This window comes from Muscardinus avellanarius (genome assembly GCF_963383645.1).
Source record: "Muscardinus avellanarius genome assembly, chromosome: 14".
NCBI classification, from domain to species: domain Eukaryota; kingdom Metazoa; phylum Chordata; class Mammalia; order Rodentia; family Gliridae; genus Muscardinus; species Muscardinus avellanarius.
In genome coordinates this window covers 92,092,380-92,106,668 of record NC_137800.1, presented here as the reverse complement: position 1 = coordinate 92,106,668, position 14,289 = coordinate 92,092,380, and the positions used below count along the sequence as shown (strand labels likewise).

Sequence of the window (14,289 nt, the reverse complement as noted above, 5' to 3'; positions counted from 1 at the left end):
TTTCCCCAGCCAAGTACGTGGACGAAAAAGTTGTAGCATCTTGGCTTAGCTGAAACATATAAAACCCACTAAGACATAAAACTGATCTGAGCAGCCCATAAAGACGCGCTGCCTTGCCTCAGAACTTGGCTATAATCTGCTGCCCTGGAACAAAATTCAGACATAAATCAGCTTCCACTGTATTTTTAACCACCTACGAAATTCTTCATTTCCTGCCCGGAATGTCCTGACAATGAAAGATGCCGCTGCCCCTCACCCCTGCTCGGAAAGGCTCCCCGGGGCCGTCGCGTGGACGAGGCTGGATTCCGCATTCAAGCCAGCCCAGGGCAAGGGGAAGGACAGAAGGGATCGCTCCCAGGGTCTCCAGGACAAATAAGCCGGGCTAGCCTACGCACTGCGTGTGTGCGGAGTCGAAAAGGGTGTCCCTCCTCTGCACGGGAAGTGCTTGGGTGCCTACCGGGGACCCATCTCTGCCCACCCAGCCTCCTCCGCCGTCTGTGGCCCTCCCTGAGCCACCCAAGTCCCCACGGCCTCCTCGTCTTCCCCAGCTCTAATGCCTCAGCGGAACGCGCCAGGCAGCTGGCATTTCATTCCGTGCTGCCTGTGCTATTTCACGACGCTGTCGGCCCGCCTCGCTAACTAGATTAAAGATAGCTTGAGGGTCATGATTAGTTCTTACTTTATACGTCTACCTCATAGTTAACACGTGTACCTTCTGCCTGGGCACCTTGCGCGTTACAAGGTCAGGAAAACCGGAATCCTGGGGTGCAGGTGGGTCCGAGCCGTCTAGCTCGGCCTGCTGCACCCATTTTTGTAGGCGAGGAATCGAGAGGCAGAGAGGAGGCTGGGACTGGCCGCCGTCTTGCGCCGTCTTGCGGTGAGGACTGGCCGGAAGCCACCCCGGGGCTCCTGCCTCCTGTCTGCCGGGAAGGGCTCCGGTTCCCTTAAACGCTTAGCTCTAGAGCCCCGACAGAGAGGGTTTGGAACCACAGCTCGCCGGAGGACAAAGACAGACACGCACAGCAGCTCGAGGGCAGAATCTGCTCGGGGCAGGGTTTCCAGCACAGAGCCGGCCTAGGTTTGGAATTCAGGTAGAAGGCTCAGCCGGCAGCCCCGGGGGAGGAAAGCCGGGTCTGTGTGCGCCCTTGGGCTGAAAGGACCTCGGTGGGTTACCCGGGGAGCTCACCACTGTCGGTGCCTCGACACCCTGACACTGCCCCACGGGCCTGGCATCCAGGACAAGCAGCGGGGCAGAGAGGCATCACCCCGTGCAGAGGGCCCGCACAGCGTGGGGCTGCCTCTTGGGGGTGAACTGCGCTCCCTCAGTAGCAAGAAACCAGCCAAGCGTCTGCCCCAAGCTCTGGCAACAAACGGCCTATAGCCAAGCGGACACCCACAGAACCCGGGGTCCAGATAACAAATACGGCGGCGGCTGAGCAAAACCCCGGTCAGCCGCCTCTCGGGAGACTCGCCAGCGGCCGCTCTGCCTTCTTAGCGATTCTCAGAATGACCCCGCGCTGCTGTGGAGACTGAGGCGCGGTGAGCGCCGCCCCTCACGCCGCGGAGGAGCAGGTGGGTCTGGAATCCCAGCCCGGCTCCCTCAAAAAGCCTTGGCTACGACCCACAGCCTCTCCTCCCAGCACCCTGTCCCAGCAGCCGCCTGGGACGAGCTTTGCTTGGGAAACCAAGACGCCCCGGAGGAAGAAAGACGACAGCTTGCTTGTCCTTTTGCAGGGAAAACAGAAAGCCGGGGTGGGCGGAGGCCCCACCAGAGCTGCCTGCCTTTCTCTTGGTGCCAAACAGACGCAGAAGGAGCCTCTTCTACAGGAACAGAGGGTGCCCGCCTTGCCCCGCCTCCCCGCGCCTCCCCTGGCTGCGGCCTGTGGAAACTCAGGGCCTGGGTTTTCTGGGATGGGAGCGGCGCTGTCTGGAGTTGCTGACAATCAGTGCTGGGACTGCAGTTGATGGACAGTGTTCCTGGGTAAGTTTCTTCCTGTGCCGGGCGTTTATCCGAGAAGCCTACTAACCAGCTGCTCGGCGGCCGGCGGTCAGCGGCCGGCTGGGCAGAATCACTGCCCTGTCCCTGCGTGGCGGGCAGGCAGGCAGCCGCGCGACGGGGCCTCAGGTCCCGTCAGTGACTCTATCAAGAGTGACTGACCACCACTCAGTGACTCTATCAAGAAGGAAACGTGGATCTGAAAACACTTTCTTCCCCACACTGAGTTGGGTGATTATTCACACGCAAAAACACAGGCGCCAACAGGGAGATAACTTGTCGGGAAATAAGAAGCTTGGTTTGTGGTCTCATCATTTTTCCCCACTGTGGAACTAGGCCCTGAACTCACAGGCATTCTGCCTCCACGCTGGACACCTAGCCGTTTTTTTGTTTTGTTTTGTTTTGAAAAGGGTCCTGCTAGGTTGCTGAGGGTCCTGCTAGGTTGCTGAGGCTGGCCTTGAGCTGACTCTCCTGTCTCAGCCTCCACGTAGTGGGATTAGAGGCATGCACCACTGTGCCCGGGTCTCATAACCTTTGACCCAGTGGTTCTACTTCTGCAAATTCATCTTAAAGAAAGAACACAGAAAGACACAGTACTGTGCACAAAGATGTTTGCTTTAGCACCGTCTGGAGGTTCTGACCTACAAAATGATGTCCAAAAGAACTGGGCGTGGTGGCACACTTGTGATCCCAGTACCTGGGAGGCTGAGACCGGAGGATCGCGGTTCATGGCCAGCCTCAGCTCCTTAGTGAGGCCCTCTGCAACTCAGTGAGGCCCGGTTTCAAAATAAAGAATAAAAAATAGGGCTGGGGGTGTAGCTCGGAGGTCAAATGCCCCTGGGCTCCATGCCCGTACCACAAATTAATAATGATGACGACGTCGGAGAACGCCATGGGCTGGGCTGGGCCTTGCTCAGTGACGGTTGCCTCCCGTGTATACAGCCCTGGGGTCAGTCCCCAGTGCCCCCCCCAATGGGGTGTCTTCGTCCAGCAGCAGCATTACAATGATTCTGAAATGGAAAAACGCCTACTTTTGCAAAAGTTTTGCAATATATACTTTTTTGTGTGTGGTCCTGGGGATGGAACCCAGGGGTATTCTACCTCTGAGCTACAGCCCCAGACCTATTTGGTTCTTTATTTTGAAACCGTCTCACTGAGTTGCCGAGGGCCTCACTCAGCTGCAGAGGCTGGCCGCGAACCCCCACCCTCCGGTCTCGGCCTCCAAGGACTGCGAATGCACCGTATGCTCTGTTAATGGATACCAACTTGCTAGGTCTCCTGTCCCTCCCTTCTTTCCCTATTTATTATTGTGGTACTGGGGGTCGACTGAAACCAGGAACTTCCTGAAGAAACAGCCGGGCTACTGGTTAGGCCTCGAAGGGCAGGCAGGGTTTGAACAAGACGAGGAGGGGCAGCTTAAACCGCGCGGGGTCGCCGGAAGGAAGCGCGCCGACGGAGGGCCAGGCCTGCCCCGCACCAACATGGCCGCGCCGGCGACAAGATGGCCGCCGCGGCCCCGCCTCCCGCGCCTCTGCGGCCAATCGGAGCGCGGCGCGAGCCTAGCGCGTGCGCGGTGCGGCGCGCCGGGCGTGTCCGCGGTGACGGGGTCCGGCCGGCGACATGCCTAAAAAGAAGCGGGAGAGCCTGGGCGTCGCCGTGGAGGTGAGGCCCGGGCGGAGGGGAGGGCGCGCGGGCCGGGAGGCGGGGAGGCCGGGCCTCGGGCCGGGAGGCCGGCTTCCCCCGCGGGGCCCGGGCGCGGGTTCGCGGACAGCCTCGTCGGGAGCGCGCCCGGGGCCCGCGCCAAGCGGCACGAGGCGGCCGGCGCGAAAGCGGGCGGGCCGCAGGGCGGGGGTCACCCGCCGAGCCGAGCCGCCGCGGTGGGCGCTCCGAGAGCCCGGGGGCCGGAGGGACCCGGAATCGGCCGAAAAGCCACCGGCTGCCGGGCCCAGCACTCGGGAGGCCGAGCCCGGAGGACCGCGGCCCGCCTCGGCCCAGTGCGGCCCTGCTTCAGGGACAGCGGGCAGGCCCGTGATCCCGCGCCGGGGAGGCCGACAGGAGGGCCGCGCGGCCCGAAGCCAGCCTCGCCATAGTGGGGCCGTTTCAAAAATAAAAACGACTGAAAAACAGGGCAGGGGTGTAGCTCGGAGGTCACATGCCTCTGGGTTCCATCCCCAGACTACTACTAATAATGATAATAACAACAATTGACTGCATATGAAAAGGAAGCCAACTGAAGCGCACTCTTCTTAAGTAAGGACTGAATCCTGGGGTATTCTGATTCTGAGCCACACCCCGCAGCCTTTTTAAAAACGATTAAAGAAGGTCTCACCGGGTTGCTGAGGCCAGCCTGAAAGCCGCAGCCCAGTCTAGCCCCCCAGGTGCGGCCCGGCCTGGGTGAGCTGGTGTCTTAACGAGCGCACACGTCGCGCTGAGGCAGGTGGGCTTTAGCACCCTGAGAGGTGCTGGCCCACTTGGTAGGAAAAAGTGAGCCGTGGAAAGGCCAGTCTCCTGTTGGGAACGTGACTCTCCTTCCAAGAGAGCGAATGGTGAGATGGGATGGCGCCCAGCGCAGGAAGGGCGGAGACTTCGCCGAGCAGGCATCATGGCATAATGAGCTGCTGGCACAAATCCCCAAAGGCCGTGGCTTCAGAAGCTTCAGAGCAGTCTGTCGTGGCCCTGTGGTCGGGAGCAGGGGTCAGCAACCTTGTCTGAAAAGGGCCAGCCAGTAAGTACTGTAAGATCTGTGCACGTCTGCTAAGTAGCTAGTTGACCCTCAGCGTTCACAGACTTCACACTTAGGAATTTGCCCACTGGCAAATGCATCTGTGGCCCCAGATCAATACTTGCCGCGTTTCTGCATCATTTGCAGGCAAATAAAAGTCAGAAGCAAAAATTTTGAGTCACCCGAGACCCGCATTTCCATCAGAGGTGGAGCAAGCCCACGAAGGTGGGGTTCAAGGCCACCTTCGAACCATCGCACAGTAAACAAATGTCCTCTTTACGGGCTGTTAGGTGCCACATTGTATATTTTTGTGTCTTTTGCTGGTTTTGCTGTTTCGAGTGGCCCCCAAGCGCAATGTTGAGTGCTGTCTGCCTTGGAAGGCTGTGATGTGACCTACAGAGAAAAATAGGTTTGCTGGATAAACTTTTTTCAGGCCTGATATTACTCAGCACTATAAGGTGCTACTGGCCATGAGTTCAGTATTAATGAATCAATAATATACATTCAGTACTACCCTTTCTTTTTTTGTGGTTCTAAGATTGAACCTAGGGGCATTCTACCTCCAATCCACACCACCAGCCTCGTTTTTATTTTGAAACAGAGTCTTGCTAAGTTGCTGAGGCTGGCTTTGAACGTGGGACCCTCCTGCCTCAGCCTCCCACATACTGGCTCAATAAGATCTCTTAAACAGGAACACTCAGAGCAAGGTCTTGCCTGGGCCCGTTGGTGGAAACGTCAGCAGAGGCTCTCGGGAACCTAGCCTGGTTCTACATTGCTAATTCAGCATTGGCATCAACGTTGTAGAACGTAATCCACAACCAAGGAGGGCTGCCTCCTTGTTCCAATACAACTTTATGTACAGAAGCAGGCAGGAGACCATGTTTGAGTCACGGCCCAAAGAACACACTGGCCACCGGCAAGAACAGACGTGCTCTTCCCGACTGGAAGTGCACTCACGGCCTGGCTGCAGCTCCGTCAGTCACAGGAAAGGGCCCGGCCCGGGCGGGCCGCAGCGCGGTCTCCTGCCCCGCCTGTGTGCTCTTCTCTGTCTCCCGCGGGGCTGAGTCAACTGTGGGCCTTCCTCCTCTCATCCTGGCACAGAGCACCTGCACTCCACAGGAATCACACGCCCATCACACTGGCTTCTGTCTGGCTGCCAAAGGTCACCGTGTGAGGCTTGGAGAGGGCATGTGTCTTCCTAGCACCTGCCCCAGAATAGATTCCCCTGTCTTTGTTATGCTCCTGATACAACTATGCATTCTATACATATATATTTTATAAGGATATTTGCATAGGTTTTACTTTATACTGGAGATTGAACCCAGGGACGGTCTATATCTCTGAGCCACATCCCCAACACATTTTATTTCTTTTTCTTTTTCTTTTTTTTTGTTTTTTTGGTACTGGGAATGGAACCCAGGGGCACTCTACGTCTGAGCTACACCTCCAGCCCTATTTTTTTTTTTGTATTCTTTATTTTTTATTTTTATTTTATTTATTTATTTATTTATTTTTGTGGTACTGGGGTTCCTGGAAGCCCTTCTACCTCCGGGCTACACTCCCAGACCTATTTTTGCATTTTTATTTGGAAACAGGGTCTCCTAAGCCAGCGCGTGGCTGGCTTCGAACCTGCGCGATCCTCCTGTCTCTGCCTCCCAAGCGCGGGGATGACAAGCGTGCGCCACCACGCCCGGCTTATTCTTTATTTTGAAACCGGGTCTCACTGAGTTGCAGAGGGCCTCGCTAAGTAGCTGAGGCTGGCCGCGAACCGCGATCTCTAGTCTCAGCCTCCCGAGCGCTGGGGTGCCGAGCGTGCCCCCACGCCCGGTTCATTCTGTTTTTATTTTGCCAGTGTCTCACCAGGTCGCTGCAGCTGGCCTTCTGTCTTGCTCCCAAGCACCGGGATCAAGGGCGCGGTGTTTGTGGATATGAAGGCTGCTGCCTGGGTATGGAGCTGACTGTGAAGGTCTCGGCTGCCCGCTGCCCGGCGGCCCGCGTGTTGAGTGCACTGTCGCAGTGTATTGCCCTCTTAGTAAGAGCCGGGTGCCAGTGAAGTGGTGATTTAATCAGAAGTGCCTGCTAACCTGAGGAGTGTGCTAAAGCCCCACAAGCCGGGAGCCCGGCACCTGCAGTCTCCCAGGAGCTGGCGGTCTGAAGGGCCGCGGGGCAGTGCGTCCGCTCCCAGCGTGGCCGCCGCGCCTCTGACCCCCCTCGGAGGCCTTTTTAGCTGACTCGTTTGCCACCTTGTGAGGTCTCAGACTGGAGAACACTGGCTGTGGATTTTCGCTTCCCAGAGTTCGTCTGAATGAGAAGGTTGTGGTTGAGGACCCACCAGCTGATTTGAATTCGGGTGGGAGGGGCGGCTGCGGCAGCAAGGCGCCCGCGTGTTGGTTCCCACCCGAGGCCTGAGCTGTTCCTTGCTCAGCGCACCTCCCTTTTGCAGCAGGGCTGTCGGCCTCATGTGCAGAGGTCTCCCCAGCCAGCTGGTCTCAAGGTAACAGATGTGTGGTGTCTTAAAGAGGGGTTGCATCTGGTCCCTAGTACAAAAACCTGTTCTTTGGAAAGCTTTTGGCTACAAGGTACAGAAAACTGACCTTGACGACCTAAGTGGAAATGAACATATTATTACCCCATAATAAATTCGTAGGTGGGCGGCTCCCGGTGCTGGCCCAAACGCTCACTACCCTGGAGCTAACATCTCCGCCCCCTTGCTCTTTCCTCAGTGTCACAAGCTAGCTGCTGCAGCTCCAGTCATCATGTAGAAGTCGGGGAAGGAAAAGGAAGCCACCTGCCCACCCGTTACTGCCAAAGTGCAAGCTCTCGGCTCCTCGCTGAGCCGGGCTGGCCTGGCTGCAGGAGGCTGGGAGGGTCAGCGCTGGGTGGGTCCGCTGGAAGACATGCCAGCTAATGGGGAGGGAAGGACCATCGACGACTGAGGGGAGTGCAGGCTGGGCCATGGCCGTGTAGGCCAGCGCAGGGAGCCAGGGCCCGGGTGCTGGGGCAGTGCGAGGGCCAGCCCCTGCGGAAGCTCCCCGCAGCCAGGAGGGCAGACCTGCAGAGGAAGCGTCGGGATGGGGGCCCCAGTGTTCTGAGCCAGGCAGCTGGGTAGACCGCTGTAAATATTTGCCAATCGGCTGGAACCTTCCACCCTGACATCTGGGCTGGCCCCGCGGAGGTTAGGAGGCCACAGGCAGTCAGAGCTGCCCCGCTGAGAGGGAGGCTTCCAGGCCCACTGACCATTGAGCAAGCCTCACCTGCTGCCGGCCGAGCGACAGGTCGCCGCTGGGCAGGTGCTCTCTCCCTGCCTGCGTCTGGCTCTGCTCCACTCGAGGGGTTGGGAGACTGAAACCTCATTACCTCCCACCGCTGGATGTCGGCGTGTGTAGAGTGGCTGTTTGCCAGCATCTTAATTAATGAATTCACGAGGCACGGGGCGGCCGCCAGCTCTCCACAAGTGCTTCGAGCCTTTCAGCAATGAGGAAGCGTCTGCTAATTATCAAAAAATAGATATTGGGGGAAAGAAGAGAAAACAAACCCCAGACACCATGAAGGCCTCGGGCACAGGCTGACCTGTGACTCCACCTCGCAAGCTGCGCTGGGAACCGGGCCTGGAGCTCCCTGGGCCTCAGCCGGGTGCCCGCTTCCTGGTCAAGGTGGGCGAGTGTTCAGAGAAGTGGGCAGCCCTGGCTCGCTCTCCTTTCTGAAAATGGGCCACTGAGTGCGAACCGGGAGCCAGGTGTAATCCAGTACTCGGGAGGCTGAGTCGGGAGAGGGCAGATTTGAGGACAGCCTCGGCAACCCAGTGAGACCGTTACCAAATGAAGAGGAGACGGGGCCGAGGATGCAGCTCAGGAGAACACCCCAGGGTCAGTCCCCAGCACCACACATGAAACAGCAGAAACCCTGGAAGCTCAGGGCTCCTCGCTGTAGAGGGCCACTCCTGGAGCTGTCTTCCGTCCCCAGACCTGAGCATCCTTCACAGGAAGACATCTCTCTGAGCAGCGTTGGGGTGGCCCTTTGGGCGCACAGCTGGCCACGTGGGAAGCTGAGGCCTGTGCCCTGTGACTTGGCCGTGTGGCGGGGGCCCCGGCATGCTGCAGGCCGTGTGAGCAGCTCTCCTCACATCCACTGTCCTGGGCCTCCTGGCACGAGGCCGTAGACCCCGGGAGCCCGGAACCCAGGCTGCTGGCGCTGGAGGTGGACACGCTGGGAGCGAGTCCCGCTGGCCCAGCCGCGCCCTCTGGAGGAGCTCTGTCTGTGCAGCTCTTGGAGGGGAGGTCTGGGGGGCTGAGGTGTTCGCTCCCCACCTGTGTCAGTGTGCACGGTTTCCAGTGAGGCCCTTCCTCTTTCCCCTGCAGCGCATCTGCGGTGTGGACGGAAACTGAGCAAAGCCCAAGCGAGGTCACCCAGGGCAGAGGGTTCATGCTCAGAAGGGCTCAGCTGGGAGGGCTGACCACGCCCGTGCCCCGGTTTGGGGTGTTTTCACTGGGGACGCTGGAGGGAGGGCTCGGCTTGGTGGAGAGCGGGAGAACCGGCCACCAGGCCTCCCAGTCCCAGGGCGGGCTGCTGAGGGCTGGGCGCCCACGGGAGCTTGCTCCTGGTGCAGTGGGGCCGCACTGCATGTGGGACTGGTGCAGATAGGGAGGGACGCACCTGCAGTGCCACCCGCTGCCTGGCCCAGGCCCGGCCAGGAGTGCTGGCCGTTCTTGGAGACAGCGGCTTCTCTGCTTTCTAGATGTAGGTGCTGGTCGGACCCAGGCCTGGACGCTGCTTCCCCGCCTGCTGCAGCGTCTTGGTCCCATGGTCTCAGTTGCTTCCTCTGGACAGTGTAGACACCAGGAGCGCCCTGTGCACGGGCCTCAGCAGGGTCCACAGGCAGGTGGCGCGGGCAAGTTGCCGTGCTGGTCTAGAGCCACCCAGACACAGACTCCGTCCCAGCTTCCTGAAGCTGAGCCCTGGGGGGCCTTCTGCCCTGGCCCTGCTCTGGGGAGGGCTCAGGCCCACTCCCAGGCTATCTGTCAGGTGTCCCAGGAGTGCCGGTCAGCCTCGTAGGGCTTTGTGGGATGTGATCGGGTGACAGGCTGGGCTCACTCGTGGTCAGAACAGAAGCTGCTAGCTGGAGCCTGCAATCCCAGCACTTGGGAGGTTGAGACAGGAAGATAGCAGGCTTGAGGCCAGCCTGGCAACTTAGCAGGACTCCAAAGCAAACTCGTAAAGGGGCCGGGGTGTGACCCAAAGGGGGATGCCCCTGGGTCTAATTCCCCGTGTGAGATCTGCATGGCCGCCAGGCCTGACTGTGCCCGGCCAGTTAACTGCAGAGCGCAAGATCTTGCACCAGGGCGGCCTCTCGGGGCTGCGACTCCCGGAGGCTCCCCGCTCCTGAAAAGCAGCCTCACGGAATTTAGACGGCTTTGCGCTTTCTCTTAACACGGTGGTTTTATGGCGTCTGGTCCTCCGGGGAGACAGTGGAGTGCCAGGGCAGCATGCTGTCCCCCTCAAGGGTCAGCAGGACATGCTCCTGAGGCCTGGAGCGGCGAGGCCTGGGGGGCTCCCCACAGGAGGCGGCAGCCCTTCCTTCCCCGCGCCGGCTTCCCTGGCCTAAGGGCCCGCAGGCAGGTTTTAGCCACTGCTGGCGTGGGTGGAGCGCAGAGTCCCCACGCCCCACCTGTCTGGGGGACACACACTCCCAAGGCTTCCAGGCAGCTCCGAGGCAGCACTGGCCACCGCCTTGCTTCGCGGGCCCCCGTGGACCGTGGCCCTACTTCCCCGTGACGCCGAGCGACGCGGACACGCTGTTCCTTCTCCCTCGGTAACACTGACCTTGGACTTCTCATGTGGACATAACCCAGAGGTGCTTCTCCATGATGCTGTCTGTCCAGGACACCCACTCTCCCGGTCAGCGTCCTGACAGCCATAATCCAAATGACTGGCCGTGTGACTCAGAAGAAAGGAGGTTGATTTTCTCCTGGTTTGGGGTTCAGTCCACGTGAGGCTGGGGACCGCGGTTCTCAGGGCTTGGTGGCGGGAGGTGGAGAGGAGAGCTCATGGCTGCGCTCCCCACGTCATGGTGGCTAGGGAGACAGCAGGGGGAGGAGAAGCCAAGAGAATCCCCAAGGCACAGCCCAGGGACACTCAGCCACACCTGCCAGCCTCGGGTACACCAGGTGAGCCCATCACAGTGGACTGAGCCACTGCTGGGATTAGATCGGCAAGACTTCCCTGTCCATCAGCTCCAGCCGTCGACAGATGAGCTCTTTAGGGCACGGTTCTCTCCACCCGCGCTGCCTGGATGGTGAGAGCCAGGGCCGCCCCGCGGCAGGCGCGGCACCTGGAGGTCCTGGGCCGGCCAGTCGCTGCCCAGCCTGCCAGGCAGGGATCCCAGGGGGGTGTGCAGGCTGAGTATGGCCTTCCTGCACGCCTGGGTGGTCTGGCCCCTTGGGGTCCCAAGCTATGTGTGGGTGAAACCCAGACCCACTCCCAGGGTTCACCTGCGGTTCAGTGCCCTGGTCCAAACCCTCGGGGTTCCGCCGGCTTGCTTTGCAGCTCACCCCAACTCCGGAGCTCATCAGACACTGCTGTCCTCCAGGCCAGCCCCCAGGTCCCTTGCTGTGAGGCCTCCAGGGACCGGGATGCTCCCGCTCACAGCCAGCAGCCATGCGGGGCCTCCCCACCTCTCTCCCACCTTCTCTGGCTCCTGGTTAACTCGGCCTTGCTCATTCCCAAAGGTCCAGTGAGAGCATCGCCGGGCGCGGGACTGCAGTGCCGCTCTGGCCACCACGCTGCCTTGAGTGGTCCCAGCATGGCCCTGCGGGAGCCACACCATGGCACCGCTGCAAGGCTTAGCTCTGCCTGCCCGGCCCTGACCTTGCACTCGTGGGATCCTTCCGGCCTTTGCCTCCTTGTGCTGGTCCTAACCCCACGTCTGGCCTGGCTTCTCGTCCTCTTGCCCTCTGCCCGGTGGCAGGTCCACCGGTTTGCAAGGGGGAGCCTGCAGGGGCCTGTGGTTGAGCTGACTGAATGTCACCCAGGGACTCCCACTAGGGCCGATTTCCTGGGTCCTCTCCCGCCTTCTGGACCCGTTGTGCTTGGTCAGCTTTGTGGCCACCACTCCTGATCCTAGTCACAACTAAAGCAGCACACCCCAGTGCCGTGGGCCCCAGCAACCCGTGCCAGCCTTCCAGGGCCGGTCTGTGGCCCGCTGAAGGGCACATCGCGCAGCTGGGCTGTAGAGAAGGGGGCCTTGCTTTTTAGAAGGGAATCAGAGCTGTCAGCAAGACATAAATATTCATGGAAGGTTGGAACTTAGTCCCTAAAACCTTGATTTGTGTTCGTCCGTTTAAGCCTCGTTAAAACGTGGCAAATGAAAGTGGGGACATTCAGTGGAGTGCAAATAAATTGGGTTTGTTCAGATAAAGGCCCCCAGCTGCTGGCTCCTTGGGCCTGTCCAGAGTGCCATGGCGGTTTGGCACGGCCGGCCACTTGCAGCTTGCCAGGTTCAATTTTAAGATTTTGCTTAGTATGAGCTCCTGCCCTTGCTCTGGGACAATCACCACTTGGTGGGCCCCTGGCACCCTTCCAGAGGGGCCGAGGCTTGGAAGTGCCCGAGCTGCAGGCCACCAGTTCACATCACCCAGGCTCCAGACGCGGGGAAGATGAGGTTTGGAATGAGCAGGCAGTTCAGCCAAGGGGCCACCCGTGGAGGAGAGGACCACAGACGGGACTCATCTGGGCGCTCATTGAGGACGGCAAGGCGCAGGCCCAGGCGGGTGGCCGGTTCCTGCAGGGCCTCTGGCCTCCCCAGGGTCAGCCCATCTCCTGGCCCCGGGCTAACAGAAATACACAAGGAGCCAGGAAGTTAACCCCAAGCCCGGGGGGGGGGGGGCTCCGTCCCTTCCGTCACCGGCTGGCCTCAGCAGTGACTGAGGCTGCAGGGAAGCCAGTCATTGGGACCAGGCCTGGGGAGGGTGGGGCGAGGTCCCCTGCGGGGAGCCCTAGGGAAACGGAACAGAGCCACTGAGGCTGGGAGAGGGAGGGTGCCTTCGTGGGGAACCAGGTCTGAGGACACGGGGTGAGGTGGCGGCTGCGGCCCCGCGCTCCAGGGCCCCGGGCCGTGTGCAGAGGCAAGACCCCAGACCTGCATCTCACAATGCAGGGCCACAGCCAGGCGGCACCCAAAAGCGCCTCTGGGGAACTAGAGGTGGGACCTAGGAAAAGGCACCTTTCGGGAGCCTGGCCGTCCGGCCACGAGCCGACTGCCCCGACGGGGGCGCTGCAGCACAAGGACCAAGCCATTGGATAAGCACGCCCCAGCTGCATCTGCGCTCTGCGGTCTTTATGGATTCCCACAGGAGCGTGTTTATAACAGACCGAGCCTGAGACGAGGCGTGGCGCCTGTCCAGAGCTCAGACTGCCCGGAGCTGGGAGGTGGAGCTGGCCAGCCGGTCCCGTGCACTGGCTGGGCACTGCTGTGGCCCCACAGTGCCCGCTGTTTCCAGTGGGTGCAGCTGAAGCGGGGCACCATGCCAGGAGTGGGTGGAAGACTGCCCACCCAGGCTCTGAAAGCCGCCAGCCCCTGTGGCCCTTCTCTGGCTTCTGTTTCAGATCGATGGACTGGAGGAGACGCTGTCTCAGTGCAGGAGAGACCTGGAGGCTTTGAACTCCAGGCTATACTCGGCAGGGCTGAGCCCCGAGGCCAGGTAACAACCCACCCCACCCCTGCCCCAGGAACCAGGCTGAGGCAGGGCGGCCTCTGGGTCCCAACCCCACCTGAGCAAGGCCTAGTCCTCTGGCCCGCCCTGGGCCAGAGGAAAGGCCACACATCTTCTCTCTGGCAGGCGGGCCCTGGAGGAGGAAAAGGAGGGTCTCTTGAGCAGAGCCTCACACTATGGTAAGAAAGCCCCTTGAAGACAGGCAGGGGCGGGGGGGGGGCGCTCCTTTGTTCCCAGATGGGTGACAGACAGGGCGGGGCTGGACCTAGGTCCCAGACACATCTGCCTGGAACACCCTGTTGGGAGTGGGTGGGCTGCAGGACATGGAAGGCTCCCGTGGTGGAGCGGTGCTGCCACCTGCTGGGCTGTGGGCAGAGCATCGAGTGGTCCCTGTCCCCAGCCTGGCCTGGGAGCCAGAATAATAGGACGGCCACCTGTGCTGCACCCCTGCGAAGCACCCCAACTCCTGCTTAGCTGGTCAGGCCTGGCTCTTGGGGGCCTGTGACTACCACCCACACGCCTCGCCACGTTCGGACCCAGTACTCCCAGGCTCATATCTAGCCAGGAGCCGCTGGTGGCTCAAGGCTGGTGGCCTTGCGGGAGGACAGCAGCTGGGAGAGGTGTCTGTGTCCTGTGGCGTGGCGCGGTGCAGCAGTGCAGAGGGCCCAGCGGGCCTGATCCATCCCACCACCCTCTCCCAGAGGAGGAGCTGAGGTTGCTGCGGCACGAGAACCGGAAGAACACGCTGCTCTCGGTGGCCGTCTTCATCCTCCTGGCCCTGCTCTACGCCCACTGGACCTCGTGAGGCTGCGTGTCCAGCACCTGTGCCCTCGCTCGGCTCCCCAGCGAGGTCCCCAAGCGGA

At 60.6% G+C, this 14,289-nt stretch overlaps 1 protein-coding gene across 1 annotated transcript; it reads left to right on the top strand.

Moving 5' to 3' along the window:
• Positions 1 to 3,616: 3,616 nt before the first annotated feature.
• On the top strand, positions 3,617 to 14,231 carry CCDC167 (coiled-coil domain containing 167; the record flags this gene model as incomplete). Its single annotated transcript, XM_080710432.1, has 4 exons — positions 3,617 to 3,658; positions 13,320 to 13,414; positions 13,553 to 13,605; positions 14,128 to 14,231. 4 exons carry the CDS (start codon positions 3,617 to 3,619, stop codon positions 14,229 to 14,231), a joined length of 294 nt encoding a protein of 97 aa, XP_080566558.1.
• Between the last annotated feature and the right edge of the window lie 58 nt (positions 14,232 to 14,289).